The 15,646-nt window shown below is 41.3% G+C and overlaps 1 protein-coding gene and 1 pseudogene across 4 annotated transcripts in view; both read right to left on the reverse strand.

Moving 5' to 3' along the window:
* The window catches only part of SPATA6L (spermatogenesis associated 6 like), a 146,895-nt gene extending 135,663 nt beyond the window's left edge, over positions 1-11,232 (reverse strand). For 3 of the 4 annotated variants that reach the window (XM_073345248.1, XM_073345249.1, XM_073345250.1), the window contains exons 1-5: positions 11,005-11,221; positions 9,686-9,823; positions 7,304-7,352; positions 7,088-7,129; positions 2,841-2,965 (exon numbers count right to left, since the gene is read on the reverse strand). In XM_073345248.1, coding sequence (XP_073201349.1) covers positions 2,841-2,965; positions 7,088-7,129; positions 7,304-7,352; positions 9,686-9,823; positions 11,005-11,196 — 546 coding nt within the window. In that variant the 5' untranslated portion in view covers positions 11,197-11,221. Of the gene's footprint in view, positions 1-2,840; positions 2,966-7,087; positions 7,130-7,303; positions 7,353-9,685; positions 9,824-11,004 lie in introns of all 4 variants that reach the window. The other variant, XM_073345251.1, reaches the window with a different exon arrangement.
* A 230-nt stretch (positions 11,233-11,462) lies between these two features.
* Positions 11,463-12,095, reverse strand: LOC140911953 (interferon beta-like; annotated as a pseudogene).
* Positions 12,096-15,646: the final 3,551 nt, after the last annotated feature.

Raw genomic sequence — 15,646 nt, forward strand, 5'->3', positions numbered from 1 at the left:
TCTCTGTAGGGAAATCCTAGGAACAGCTACACTTAGGAAGATGCTTACTTTTACTTCTTGATATTTCAGTTGTCAGTAAATCCAAACCTCACAAAGGGGGTCAACTGGATTAAATGCAGAGTGGACATGATTCTGCTCTCACTTACAATGCTGTAAATCAGGAGTAAATGTGGTGAACTCAATGGATTTACAGCAATGTAACAACAGCATGAGATCAAAATCCCAGGCTCCAGAGATTCTGTTCCGAGAAAGTCCACCTGGCCACACAAATTCCTATGAAGATGGATCACATGAAATGCAGTAAAGGAAGGAAAGGGCACATTCAGGGCCCAATCCTGCATGCCTTACTCATATTAGTGGCTGCAGTTATTTTAATGTGGTTGCTCATATGAGTGAAGTGTTCACATGAGTCAGCCTGCAGGTTGATCCCTTAGGTAACATATAGTATCAATATAAAATTCAAATAATGTACAAAAATAGACTCAAATTATGAACTGAGACTTTCAGTCAGTCAGGATCATAATATGGGACTTAGCAATGTGACCGAAAATTTGGAGAGCCCAGCGCAGTACATTTGACTTTTGACTTTTGCTTTGCTAGGACACAAAGGGTTTACTCATCCAGTTTTGTAAGTCATCAAACCATCCTGTCAAAAATATAAATGGGAGTGAGAGAAGGCCACTGTGTTAGTAGTAAGTCATGAATATAACAGTGAAAATCTAGACTATTGCAGTAAATAATGTCACAATTATAGTAAGAATGCAATGTACTCTGCAGAAAATTATAAACAGCACAAGACTGGACCTGGAAAATCAAGATAGCTAAACTGAAAAATGTATACATTGTTAACAGAAACAATCAGACATGGCAGACACCAAATAAGAGTAGTTAGATAAACCTAGAATGTCACATGGACTAGAACACTGAAAAAATTAAGGATGACAACAAAAGAGATGAATGTGGTATCAAGAATATAGTAATGTATTATAATAATTAACAGAATTAGTCTTAATAAGACAACATTAATCAAAACCTAGCTATTAGCTTCTGTAATCTTAGCTAGTATTACTGGAGCTCCACTTTAGATAATTAAATCTAATGCTGCCTTCTATTTTTTGCCCACATTGAAATCTTAGCATGAAGAAATGCAATGGGCTCTTTTTACACATTCAATCCTTGCAGTCCAAATACTTCTTTATAAATGAAGTTCCAGCACTAGTCCTACAGGGCAGTTGAGAAGATCTGAAGGGCAGCCGTACAACATCAGTACCAGTAGACTTACTAACTGAGACAGTAATGATATAATGAAAAAGAGAATCTGCTGCAATAGTGGGTATTGTTAATATTCTAAGTGATGAGTTAGCTAAATTACCAGGATTTTAGAGTGGATCATAGTTTGACCCTTTCTCCCCTGTGAAAAATATCAGGATGTGCATAGGCAGGTTGGTTAGTAGAAAATAGGTGAGCAGAATTAGACTTGTTTTACTGAATTGCATGATTGAAGTAGATGTCACTTTTGACTCTCTCAACAGACAATCAGAATGACAGAAAGAACAGAACATCATGAAGTAAATGTGTATATGAATTTAAACTCTCAATCAAGGCAATGGTAATTTACTTTCTTTCATCTTAATTACAGGAAACATCAGGAAGCTGAGGTTAATAAAGCCATTCACAGGCTGGTTACCTGAAACACTGACTGCCTTAACATTGAGAAATTATTCTTCTCTCATTACTGTGGCAAGCTAATAAAATATTCAGATTTTCAACACCACATCAAAATACTCAACATGATCATCTCCAGATAATCTGCCCTTGACCTACCTAACACACACGTCGCTGATATTAATTACATTGTTTTATAATATTCCATTCTCATCAAAGAAAACTGGACTAAATGTACACCAGTAACTCAGGTGTTATATATTTATATGGTGCCATTAAACTCTCTCTGTATTAGGCAGAACTTGCCTGGTGAGTAGAAAAATTTTCCTGATATGTGCAAACCTAAGCCAGCAATTTATACAGAATTTAATGTTTTATTTAAAAATAATTACATACCTAGCCCTTATGATATTGAAAATAATTTTCTAAATGTGAACCAATGTAGTTTTGAGTCTGCAGGAAGACTGCTCCAGCAGAATATTGCAGCTCATAGCTTTCCCAAGCAGTAACGGAATGAAATGAACAAAACCTTGGTCAATTTTATTGCTTCTACTGCATAATCCAATCAGCCTCAGTGAAACTGCTGAGAATTCTGTCAGTTTTATTCTTCTGTTTCTGCTTCAGAAAGTTAAGAGCATCAGGAAAGACAGGCACTGGACATATTTACAAGGACAGAAGACCCCCAAAAAAAGATGATTTGGAGAAGAGTAAACTAAGGAAGAGAGAGAGAGAAAGAGAGTGTGTGTGTGTGTGTTAGCATGTGTGTGTACGTGCATGTACGTATGTGTGTGCGTGTGTATAAATGGCTAGGAAAGACAGTGCCCCCAAACACAGTCAATGAGCAGTGCCCTGGAAATTTACCCAACACCCTGCCCTTTCACAGCAGCTGAGGATGGGAGCTTTGCGGCTGAGACCCTTCACCCATCTTTTACATTGGCCTCTGGCTAGTAGATTTAATCTTCAGTCAATTGATGCCTTGTACTTTTTTCAGGACACTACAGAGCCAGACAAGGTACTTGAGCATGTCTCTCTGTTCAAGAGCCGTACAAATTCATGTCTCAGACTGAGATCCTCACAAAGTAGCATGCCCTGTTACACTAGCCAGCTGGGCCAGACCTCTCCCACTTTATTCTTTTCAGCTACCCATGGCAAACACTCATTTGGAGACAACTTACTGGGAAACTAGGAGACGTTTTCATTAGTAACTCTCTCTCCACACCAGGATACACAGGAGTCAGCTTGGGCTCTGGGAAGAGAAAATCTCGAGTATTCTCTTCATAAAAAGCGAGATAGTCTCCCACTGAAAGAGTGAAAAAAGGAAGAACTGGTTCCAAGATGGTTAATATTTTTTTAGAAGTCACACATTCTATAGCAAGCCCTTCGCAGAGTGTGCAAGCCCTACCTGGCTCACCAAGAGACCTGTCCCTCTTTCCACATCAGGAATGACTCAGTCAGAAGTACAGGAGGTCTTTGGGATAGGTGTGCTCCAGCAGGAGTGTCACAGGGAATCCACAAAGGGTGGTATCCCCTGTAGATCTGCTTTGAGATCTGTATGAAGAGGCGCACAAGCCCTTTGGGGCTCGATGTAAGAAGCTTTCAAGACAGCGGCACCTTGCTCCTCTTTGGTATATTGCCCAGCTCCAAATGGTAACTGGGGGACCCTCAGTTTGGGCCCTGAGCAGCCAGTGTAATGAAAACAACAGAAACACTGATAATCAGTGAACACTCTCTGTTCTGCTGTGTGCTCATTTTTAATTTGTGAGAAAGGCTCCAGTAAGGTCAAACTTTTAGTCTCAGGGACTGAGAAAATAACTGCTTTTAAATCAAATGACTTGTTAGTCTCATTTCCATTGCGCTGTCTACTCTGCTTCTGATTAATGTCTCTATCTTGAAAGTGAAATGAAGGAGGCAGAAGGGAGAGAGTCCATTTACACCTCCATCTGTAATGAAAGATTAGGCTTAGCACAGCAACACTGGAGCTTGATGCCATCTTTTACACACAGTTTGTCACCGGTACCCCAAACTATTTTGGGATCGGAATGACTGCATAACCTCAGAGACATACAATCCACATGTATTGTGGGGAATTTCCAAAGCAGTGCAACTTCAGAGAGCACACCAAATTCAAAATCTGTCCTTTGCTTTTCCTTTATTAGGGCCCAAGTTTAGGGGAGCAGAGCACCATCAATCTCACTGATGTGATTAGGAGAAGAAAGCATTCAAGAGTCTGCCTTTACACAGCATGGCCCTTCCAGAATATGCAGAGTCTATCCATATATCTGTCTATCCATACAGGGCCAAATCCTGATCCCACAGATGTACACTGGGAGTTTTCTCAATATCCTTGTAACACTAGGATTTAGCTCATTAGCATTTAGAGAGAGCTTTACTTTTCTGAAGCACTGTACAAACTACTAATTCACCTAATTAATTGTCTATTTAAATAAAATCAAACAAGACATGTTTGTAATGTGCTTATAAAAATCATATTTACATTCTTATGTTTGTTCAGTATAGCTGTCGTCATAAAGTGATTTGCAGTGTTGTTGTAGCCCTGTCGATCCCAGGATATGAGAAAGACAAGGTGGGAGAGGCAATATCTTTTATTGGACCAACTTCTGTTGGTGGAAAGGACAAGCTTTCGAGCTATACTGAACTCCTGTGGTCTGAAGCTGGTAACCAGAGCATCTGAGCTTAACACAAGGTGGGGCAGACTGTTAAGCATAAGTGGGCAATAGAAGGTTAGACTGTTAAGCATAAAGGGTTCACACATGCTGCGGTCTCTTTATGCTTAACAAACTAATCCTTTCTGGCCCACTTCATTTTAAGGGGCTCCTATAGCATGTGTGTACCCCTCCCGCTTAACAACCTGCCCCACTTTGTGTTTATCTTGGACACTTGGTTACCTGCTTCAGATCTAAAGAAGAGCGCTGTGTAGCTTGAAAGCTTGACCCTTTCACCAGAAGAAGTTGGTCCAATAAAAGATACTACTTCATCACAAAGCGATGACAGGAAAAAGAATAGGGGTTACTTACCGAAGTAACTTTTGTTCTTTGAATGTACTCCCTCCAGACAGCCACACTGCAGGAGTCACACACCCAGCCACCCAACCATGGAACCTTTTTGAGTACTGCTGAGTCCAGCATTCCCCTGACTTAGAGTATAAATATCCCCATCTTTCTAACCATCCTGTTGTTCTTCTCTATTTCTAGAAGCCCATGACATTGAGCTCTGAAGCAGAGGGGCAGAGAGCGGGTCAGTGTGGCATTATATAAGGTATATATTCAGAGACAAAGGTCACTTTGGTAAGCAACTCGTTTTTCTCCTTCATCACATTGCTTCCCCAGGATAGCAGACTAACAAGGAGATGGACTGTGACACACCATTTGCTAAACTTTGACTGAGGCACAGCCTTCCTGAAATCTAACTTTGCTGCAGTGTCAAGCAAATACCAGCTCATGAACCCCAAGTAAAAGCCCTGCAAATTTCTCATAAGAACATGTTCTGAATGCCTGCCACAAAAGCTGCTACTCTCCTGCTTGAATGGGTTCTGTGACATTCAGATACAAGGACCCTGGCCCACTCATAATGAGACTAAAGACAAAACCTTATCCACCTAGGGTATATGTCTATACTGCAGTTAGACACCTGTGACTGGCCCATGCCAGCTGACGTGGGATCACGAGGGCTCAGGCTCAGGGGCTGTTGGCCATTCAGACTCAGTCTGAGGCTCTCCCACCTTGCAATGGTCCTAGAGTCTGAGTTCCAGCCCGATCCCAAACATCTACACTACCATTAAGCAGCCCCTTAGTCCGAGCCCTACAAGCCCAAGTCAAATGGCATGGACCAGCCTCACGTTTTTAATTGCAGTGGAGACATACCCTTAGACAACCTTTGAACTAAAACACCTTAAACTTCAGACTTTTCTCCAAAGACAATGTATGGCCTATTGGTTTTGATAAAAGGCTTTGGGACAGATTTTCAAAGACCTTAACTCATAAGTCGGCACATAAATGAAATAGTAAAATTTTCAAAGTGTTCAACGTTTTGAATGACCGCACTGGGAGCTACCGGGTACTGTGCAAGTTTTGAAAATCTGGCCTTTACTTCTGTCTAATGAGCAGCTGCCAGTTCTCACCCTGCAGAATGTGCAATCAGGCTTCTCAGGGAACTTGGTGAAGCTTTGGGAAAAACACAGAGAGATGTATCGCGTCATATGAAAATCATCAACTATTTTTGTTTAAAATTTAGGGTGAGGGATACGCTGCAGTTTATCCTTATGAAAGATACTGCATATTGTAGCAATGGTATATTAGAGCCTGCAGCTCTGATGGTGGCACAACTAAAAGTCAAAAAGAAAGAAAACTTCAGTAAAAGGTAATAAAGAAAGCAAGATTCTTAATCCTTCTCAGCTTGATCCTTTATAGCTGGGTCATTTTTAGGGGCTCTCTAGAGCTCCCTCTTGGGCCTTGCTTACACTAGAAAATAGAAACATGGCAGCAATCAGTTTCACTGCACTGGTGCTGACCCTGATACAAGACAAACTGGAGTCAGTTCTGGTTTCACTAACAAGCATTACATTTGGATTTTTAAAAGTTGAGCAAAGTCCCTTCAGCCATTTTTTGAGTGAAGGAAGAGTGAAAAATATACAAACTTCCCCATTGTAAAAAAAAAATCTAACTACATATTTTTGCAGGGCTACAACAAAAAACAGCTTAACTCTGAAACTTGAAATCATGGCAAATGGAGCTCTACATTATTATTCATGTTACATTTACATATCATCGATGAACAACAATGGTGACAGAGATGAGAAAATGTGGAAAAAGAAATTAAAGTAATTTGAGTATTCCTAACACAGCAACCGGTAACATAAAAATGCATAAAATATATTATATTAGTGGTAGAGCACTACCTATATTTTAGTAATGAAGACTGCCAGTGATTTTACCCTACATACAAATGTTCCATATTTGATTACCTTAAAGAGCAGGATTATTCTGCCACCCTGTGTCCACTTGATTTTTCTAACTTATAAAAAGCACAATAAAAAGTTGTTATTGTGCCAGTGCTAATATCTGCTAAATGGAAACTCTAAATTATTATTCACGTTACATTTAAATATCATTGGTGAACAATAACAGTGAAAGAGAAGAGAAAATTAGGGGAAAGAAATTAGAAAAATTTGAATATTTCTAACAAATCAACCAGTAGGTCACTAGTCAGAAAATGTATCTTATTTTCACTGATAGATGATCAAAGCATATGCAGAGTCGGGGCTGGGGTGGGACAGCAGATGTTTGAAGGCCCCTGGGAGAGAGGAAGAAAGTCGGGAGGCAAGGCTCAAAGTTAACACCCACTGGAATGCTCCTTGTAATGTCTAATTAACCGCTATTTTGTAAAATATTTACTAGCCCATTACCTGAAGATACTAGTTGAAGTAATCCAAACGTTGTTATATTGCCTAAAAGAAGACAAATAAATGATGTCAAGGTGGCTGAAAAATTATGATATATTCAAAATATTCCTGTAGCACAACAATAAAAAATAAGGATAGATAGATAGCTAGATAGATCTGATGCCACTACACTGTCTTCAGTTATACATGCATTCTGAATATTCTTTAAATTATACTTACTTTCAAGCATCTCTGTTACAGCAGCAGGGTCTACAGCACTTTCAAATACCTACAGGAAAGTAATACAGAGTATATTTGTTCTTTATAATACAAAGGGCATTTTTATAATCTAGCATTTATATGAACATTTTTTATATATTCAACAAATATTTCCCTAAGCCATGCTGTGCTGTCATTAAGCAAACAAACAAACAAACCTGTGAAAATACTATATATTTTACTGCGTGTTACATGTTTATTAATCTCAGCTGTAAAGTACTGTAACAATTTGTTTAAAAAGTTGTTAAAGTCTTGAAAATCTTACTTGTTTAAACCTGAAATTTCACACACTGTAGCCTCTGAGTCAGACTTAGAAGTAAGTCTAAAGAGTTTTTCAGAAAATCTCCCACTATTGCACTAACATTAGTATAGTTCTACTATACTAGGAGAAGCAATGGTGGAAGAGCTAGTGTAAAGGGGGCACAGGTTTTTTTGAGAATACAGGGTTCTTGATCAAACCAGGGGCCTCAACCCACAAAGCATCATCAGTGCCCTGGCTGCCATCACTTTGAAGCACAGGACAAGCCCTATATAGACAAGAGAGGAGTTCAAGAATCTAAGGTGACAATCCTATTTGTTATTATGTAATTTTTAAAGACTATACATAAAATCAGAATATTTTATGAACATGAAATAAATATAAATACATTTGACTTGGCTTAATTTCATCCCATTACTCCTAGCCACAATTTGCTGGTCCACCCTAAAAGAGATTCCTCTGCCTTAGGGTGAAATCGTGACCTCTTTGAAGTCAATTTGAGTTTTGCCATTGACTTTAATAGGGCCAGGATTTAACCCTTAGTATTTTACTTCTTTCAAGCAGCTGTGGTCAGCTATATCTCCACTGACTCATCTTTTAACCCAGCCCTTAATAATTTTTGTTGCTTTTCACAGAACCATAGAAATGTAGGGCTGGAAGGGACCTCAGGAGGTCATTTAGCCCATCCCTCCATGCTGATAGGATTAAGGATTTTTTCTGTTTTCCACCCGATTTGTCAACATCTTTCTACCTCTGATAATATTGAAGCTTGCAGGACAGTACTTCAGTGACAGCCTTTTTGGAGAAAGGAAACTCAAAGAGCGCATCTTCGCTAGGAAAAAAGGTATGGTCTTGAATGTCATGTAAGCTAACACACAGTAATAAAAATGAGGTCGTATCTTAGCAAAAACAAGACAATTTGTATTTTTCATACATGTTAGCAGTCAAAGTAAAGACTATGTGGGAGCCTAGGATTTATCTTGACCTAACACTTGTTAAAACTATAACTCCCTTGTCTTCACAGGATTTTATGTCATGTTCATTATTGCGAATTAGCTAACACAAGGTAAGAACACACCTTTTTTCCTAGTGAAGACAAGGCTCAATTCACTGTCAAGTAATCTTCAACTGTCACTCCAGGCCTAGGAAGTGAAAGGCATTTAATCGTATTCCTTAGAAAGTGGAATCTTATGAGAGATGTGGAAAGATTTATTTGTGAAAACAGAGCCACACAGAAAGCTGTTTGCAAAAAGCAGAGATTCTCCTAATAGAGCAGAGCAAGAGCCATTAGGGAAAGAATAATGGTAACAGATGTGCTCTGTACTCTTAAAAAATGTCTACTTATGTATTAAAACTATGTTACCTGTAGTGATTTCAACAAAGTTTTCTTGCCACAGCCAAACTGTGCTGAAACCATTTTTAAAAACCATCATCATGCATACGTCACCATTCATCAATATCATAGCCAATCAGCAGAGAGAGTATTTTTAAAAATCTTTTATGAACATTTTAGAGTTAGCCAAACCATTTACTCCCAAGGAAATTCAGGATGAATTCTTGTGTTCTTGGTTATTTCAGATTTTAATATGGCATGTAAAATGTTGGTTAAAGCATTCATCTGTCATTATCTTTAATTCTATGCCTGCCAGTATCATGAAAATCAGATGATAGTCATCCCACAGCAGAGATGTTATTTTGTTTCCACAGAAATGGGATCGCAACCAAATAAATCCCGAGCAAGAGAACTAACACACTAATGTCCTTCCTAGGATTATATAGGATTGTTTCCCTGGAGCACACTCCAGTCTAACCAGTGATCCACAACCGCCAGTGCTATTGCCATGAATAAAAATTCAGATAGCAAAGTGTTAAATTTTAGAACCTGTTCCCAGTCAAAGATGAAACAGATCTGATTCTTTGCTACCTTGCATGGGAAGCAAGTGTAAAATTATAGTAAATCAAAATCTTCTACTAACTGTACACTGATGGTAGCATTTTACACCCACTTTGCACAGTGTAAATTACTATCCATGGTGAAAGGCAGTAGAGGATCAAGCCCAAAGCATGTAATAAGTGAGAATCACCTTTTCAAACCACATCTTCTCATGAAACAAGAGAGGGAAAATTGGAGGAAGGCATTCTGTCTCCTTGTATTGGCCCATGATGCAGACACTAAGGTAAATGTCATGTTTCTCTGGCAGGACCACACCAGGGCAAGTGACCTTATGAAAGAGAGAAAACAATCATGGTGATCAGAATTCTTTTAGGGCAGCCTTCCCCACTCTGTCCCACCAATGCGCCTGTTGCACAATCTGCAGGGACTACCATTATGGTCAAGTAGGTAGTACAATGTCTGTGCCCTGGGCTTCTCTGTTGACAAGGGTGCAGTTAGGGTCCAGTTCTATCTTCAGTTACACCAGTGGAAGTTACAGCTGTATAACTAAGGGCAGAATTGAGTTTTTGGAGTGGGATTTTCAAAAGTGGCTAAAAGCGTACGTCTACATTGCAGAAAAACACCCACTGCTGGCCTATGTGAGCTGGCCCAGAATGTTTTCTTTAGTTTTGTTCCTTTTATTTAAAAAAGTGTTAATATGTTGTGCATTTGCTGGTTTTATACTTCATATATTTGGGACTTTCTTTTTTCAATAACTGTATCCTTGGTGATGAAATATCATGGATTTTAACATTTTACTGAACAGAAACTAAAATATTTTAATCGGATGCCAGAAGAGGGAATTCAAAGGCTAAGAGATAAGAGAAACATTTAAAAATAACTATTTCGCCTCTGATGAAAAGCACTACACAAAAGGTGGTTATTATCTGCTCTTGCCAGACTCTGAACTGACACAATAATCCTGAAAAAGACTATTACACAATGAATATTGCACACAGTGTTGTAGAACTGAGTCCTGACATTGCCCTAACCTTTACCATTAAGCCCCTTTCCCCCTTCGGTGTAATTCCCATTGTTCCCACGGGATAGGCAGTGTACAGCCTATATGAAAACAGGGCGTGCCCTAGGGCTGAAGGGCTAGGGCCAGGTAAGAGCCATTAGGGCCTTATTTCGTGGTGCTTCACAGAGTACTGATTGTTTCTTTACAAGTTACCGCACAGAATCCTTTAAACACGCAGCTTCCTGTCAGTGCCCCCGCGAAGGGAGGCGACAGCGCTGACCCCGCTGGGATAACACGGAGCAGCAGCCCACGCGCGGCCCGTGGGGACAGCAGGGGCAGCGTGTGGCCCGGGCAGCGGAGTGGTGCTGCACGTCGGGGCCCTGCGCGGCCGCGCGTACCCAGCTGGGAAGGTTGTGCGGTGGGGGCGCGCGGGGAGGGGGGGGGAGCGGCTCTCCCGCCCCTCCCTCGCTCGCTGCCCTTGCTAGTTCGGGCCCCTGCACCCGCCTCACCGCGTGGATCTGCAGCTCCACCACCACCTTCAGCGGCATGCCGGGGCGCGCTGGGGGGCTGCGGGGGGTTCTCGCCGCCTCCGCTCTCAGGCCGGCCGCGGCCCCGGCCCTGGCCCTCTCCGCCCGGATCAGCGCGCTGCTGTCCGGCAGGGGAAGCGTCGCGTTGCCATGGAGACTCAAACGTTCCGGCATTCGCCTTCGGAACGCGGAGGCAGCCCGCGCGCGCCCCCTGGAGTCCCCCTAGCGCACTTCCGCCTCCGTCCCTCCCTCCCCCCACCATGAGCTGTTTCGCAGCATGCAGGAGGCTGGAGGGGAAGGGGGAGGAGCGAGGATGTGACACATTAGGGGGAGGGGCCGGAATGGGGCATGAAGATTGGGGAGGGTAGGGTGGGGGCAGGGCTGTGGCCTTGAGGTAAGGGGTGAAGAGGGGGTGGGACCTAGGTTACAGCTGGTGCTGGTCAAGACCCGCCCCGGGCACAATGGAAAGTCCGCGCCTGTGCATGCAGGAATAGAGCCCTCTGCATGTGGCTCTTACCTGTGCCATGTGGAAGTGTGTCTGGCGTGAGATGAGGTGCTGTGGAATCAGATGCTTTTGCACACCGGCTGTATTGCTTTTCTTTCAGGAAATCATCTGTTGTCTGGAAGTATTGCTTCAGCTTCAGGCTGGTGAGCAGGAGGTTCTCATTTCGTGGATAGGTTATCTCCTTTCCCTTCTCAGCACTCTAACACGTCCCCAGTTTCTCAATCTGCTGGTGAAGACCATTTTGGAAGTCCTTTATGGAAGTCCCATTCCAGGAAGTTTGGGTGAGATTGTTGTTAAAGATATGGAAGAGCTCTTAGAGGATCTGCTGGATGGCTACCTTGGCATTCTCTTGCTGGGATAGTCGGATCTTGAGGATACCTCTGGGCTTGAAAGCTGTCATTTCATTTAGACATTGGAAGGGAAAGTTTCTACCCATTTTCTACAGACGCTGTAAACTCTTGCTGGTCATTCTGGCTTGTAGAACATAAATCCCGTTACAGTCCAGACATGAGATTTCACTGGAGAGGAGCAGCATGAGGCAACACTGCAGCAACCACCTGCTGATCATGATGATGTCTTAGATTCCCTGTGTTTGTGTAGAACTTGAGCAACTGGTGCCTGTTCAAGGTCTTTCGTAGACTTTTGTGTTTTTGACCCCTGTCTCTGAATTTAAGTATTCTGTAGGAAAAGATTTTTCTTTTGTCACTTTCTACTTTTCAAGGTTTTTCCTGCTTGAGGTTTTCACTTTCAGTTTCCTTCTTTTTATTTAGTGGAAGCGAACAAGTCATTAGAAGAACAAAACCACAGTCATTAACTTTTTTAATGTTAAAGAATCCCTACATTTCTTTCCTTAGGCCCCCCCTGCCCTTTTAGATTAAAAAAAATTTAAAGGGTAAGAAGAGTATGATGATTAACAGTGTCATCCAGTTACAGGTTAGAGTAGGGACCTCTCTGTCTACTCCCAAGTTCCTGTAGTTAGCACTGCTAGGCAGGTCTGAATGTCTGTTACACCAGTAAGACTATCCATGTTTTTAAGTGATAACAATGAATTTTGGCAGATGGGCGGGGGTGGGGGGGGGACTACTGCAGAGCTTCTTTTTGCTCTACTCTGCAGATAACAGCAGTGAAGTGATGTGTAAAGCTGCTGTTCCTTCACTTTGCCAGCTGGTGGAAAACTTTCCCTCTCTGGTGTCGCACTCAAAATCAGAAAACCCTGCTATACTCTGGCTGCCTCATTCCCTCCTTCCAACCTAACATTATAAGGACCTCTTAAAATTTGATCAGCATGGAAAAAATTCCTATGAGAGATTGGGGCCAGACAAGTCTCTATTAATCTCACACAATTTCCTGGCCATTTGAAATATGACAGAGGAAAAACCATGTGTGTAGGGAATACCAGAGGATGGACAGAGGTCACTCAGAAACTGGGATGTTTACTTAAAAAACTGATATCAGCTGTGAAACACCCGAGGAACAGATACAGTTGAAGGGTGTGAACATGCTAACTTCTCGGGCACTTCTGAGTAGTTCCCAGTGATGTAGTGTAATGACATGGAAGGGAGTTGTGCAGAAAGATTGTTTTTGTGGTTGATAATAAATATGTTAGAGCGACTGACATAAAGGAATGTCACTTTCAAATGTGTTTGCCTTTTCACCATTCAAGCTTTATTCTTTTCTCAATGTGCATTTCACTGAGCTTGGACATTGAAATTCAAGTGGTCTGATGAATGAAATATGCATCCTGTAGCAAGTTTCACTTTCTCTTTTTCATACCATAGCACTAGGCTGTCATGTTGGAGTTTCCATCAGTGAAGGGGAATGGTTTTCAACCCAAAAATTGAAAAGGAATTTTTTCATATTAATTTTTAAAAAGGAAAAGAAGAAAACATAAACATATGTCTGTTCACGTCACTTCTTTTACATCTCCCTGCCCCATCACCTCAAGCACTTTCTTTAATCATAATCTAGAGTTCTGCCTAAACTATTTGGAAGTGTCACTTTAAAGAATGCAGTATCACTTTAAAGGGACCCAATCATACCAGAGGCTCTGCACCCCAATCTCACATTCACTCGAGTGGGAGTCCTAGCAAGTTGAAGCTTCAGGAGATAATATTTATATGAAAGAGAAATTTTAAAATCTGAATCTTAACAAGAAAAGCTAAAATAAGAAAGCAGTGGAAGTAAAGGCACATAGTCTTGCAGCACATTTGCATCAGCCATTCGCCTGTTTTCTGGGAAAGGTTAGATGCAGACTCAGCTGGGTGAAATATTTGCTTGAATTCGATGAAATACTGCGTATTTAAATTTCAGTGAACATAGGAGGAAATTTTGTTGGAATTTTTTCCTCTGTGTCAGCCAGCTTAACTTGAATGTGAAATAAGAGATTAGTTTCGCCCCTTTTCCTATTTGCAAATAATCTGCAAATTCAGAAGGTGCTAATGTGTTTATTTTAAATGATTTGACAAATGGTTTATACTCATTCCACTCTGATTGCTCGGGACCTCCTCACCACATCTTTTCCCTATGAGTATTTGCTATGCATAATTTGCTACTTGTTCTGTATGATGGTTCACCTGAGTCAATGCTATTGTGTCTGTTCCCGGGCTGGTTGCCTTCAAGTTCAAAACTGCTTTCAAGATATCTGCATGAACTTTTCTGGAGAAAATTCTCTTTAAAATATGTATTTATATGAGTGTTTGTTATACTTTCTCATTACAGAGATGTTCTTTTCTAACAAAAACTCACATGTGTATATATATTTCAGAAAATGCTTACAAAGGGCCAAACATTTTTCATAAATGTTGAATAAGTCTCAAATGTTTAGGCTGTGACTAAAATATGTTGTTGGCAGCGTTACTCTTGACTTATAGCTCTTTGAAACTACTATCCATTTACACCAAACTTGATAGAGAGGTGGATCCTCACTAGATCTGATTCAACTGGCAGGTTTATTACTAGAATTTTAAATGTTGGATTGAGGTTCCATTTCAGCATGTAGCTGTGGATATCCTTTTCCTAAGAAGACAACCAGAGGAAAACTGTACATACTGACTTGCTTGGCTGCAAGGCCAGGGCCTGTGCCGCCTCTGGCCGCAAGTTTGCTAAAGATGTGTTCAGCTATTGAGGATCTAATCCTCCCAGAAGAAATGTATCATTTTCATGGTGTGACGTTCTGTACCTCGTAGGAACACCCTACACCCCCATGTTCATCCTTATGATTGTGTGATATCTAATGCAAAGTTTGTCATGTCGGGTGTCTTCGGAAGGCTCATGCTGCACTGAGCATTGTGGTCATAGTGATGTTATAGTAATTGTTGTTACAGCAATATTAGAGTAATGTTAGAGGTTATAATTTCATGTTGTGAAGGCTAAAAATATGTCGTTTTGGCTTAAAATAAGCCCAAGCGAAAACTCTCCAAGAGCAGAGAGGCAGTTCACACCTCATCAGGGCATGTATGGGACAAACCCAGCCAAGCCTCACAGGAACAAAGGACGCTGGCCTAGGCAGCAACAAAAGAATCTGTCAGACTCTCGAGTCATCCATCCCCCCTTCCTTTGGACAGTTTGGGACTGCGATGAGGTAATGCTCACCTGATTCTGAAGGGGGGGAGGCAAAGCCAAGAGGGAAGAAAGAACATGATAAAAGGGAGAGACGTTTGCCATGCTCTCTCTCTTCCAGCTACATCTACAGACACCACACCAAGAGACTGAAGCACTGATCAAAGGGGAGAGCCTGCCTGAAGAGCAATCCTCCCAGAAGAAATGTAACATTTTCATGGACTCTCATTGTGATTGTGATATGTTTTCACCCAATATTATACACAACTCCACTGGTGAAATGCTGTTTAACTAATATGGAAGTATAATTAGTCCAGATAAAAAGGGCCAAAATTATGATAACCTTTGCTTGTGGGGTACTTCACGGGAAGGCAGGGAGAGCTTGTATTTAACAAGCTATTTGCATTTAAATATAGTGGAACACAGTCACCAGGGCCTGCAGTTATGGTCTGCTGTTCCAGTTCTCGAGATGCAGGATGACCTCTGCTTCTGCAGTTACACCCTCATCCTTATGTAACAATAGCAGCTCCACACAGCATTGTTATTTCTAGTGGCAAATGA

This window comes from Lepidochelys kempii, chromosome 5 (assembly GCF_965140265.1).
Source record: "Lepidochelys kempii isolate rLepKem1 chromosome 5, rLepKem1.hap2, whole genome shotgun sequence".
NCBI lineage: Eukaryota > Metazoa > Chordata > Testudines > Cheloniidae > Lepidochelys > Lepidochelys kempii.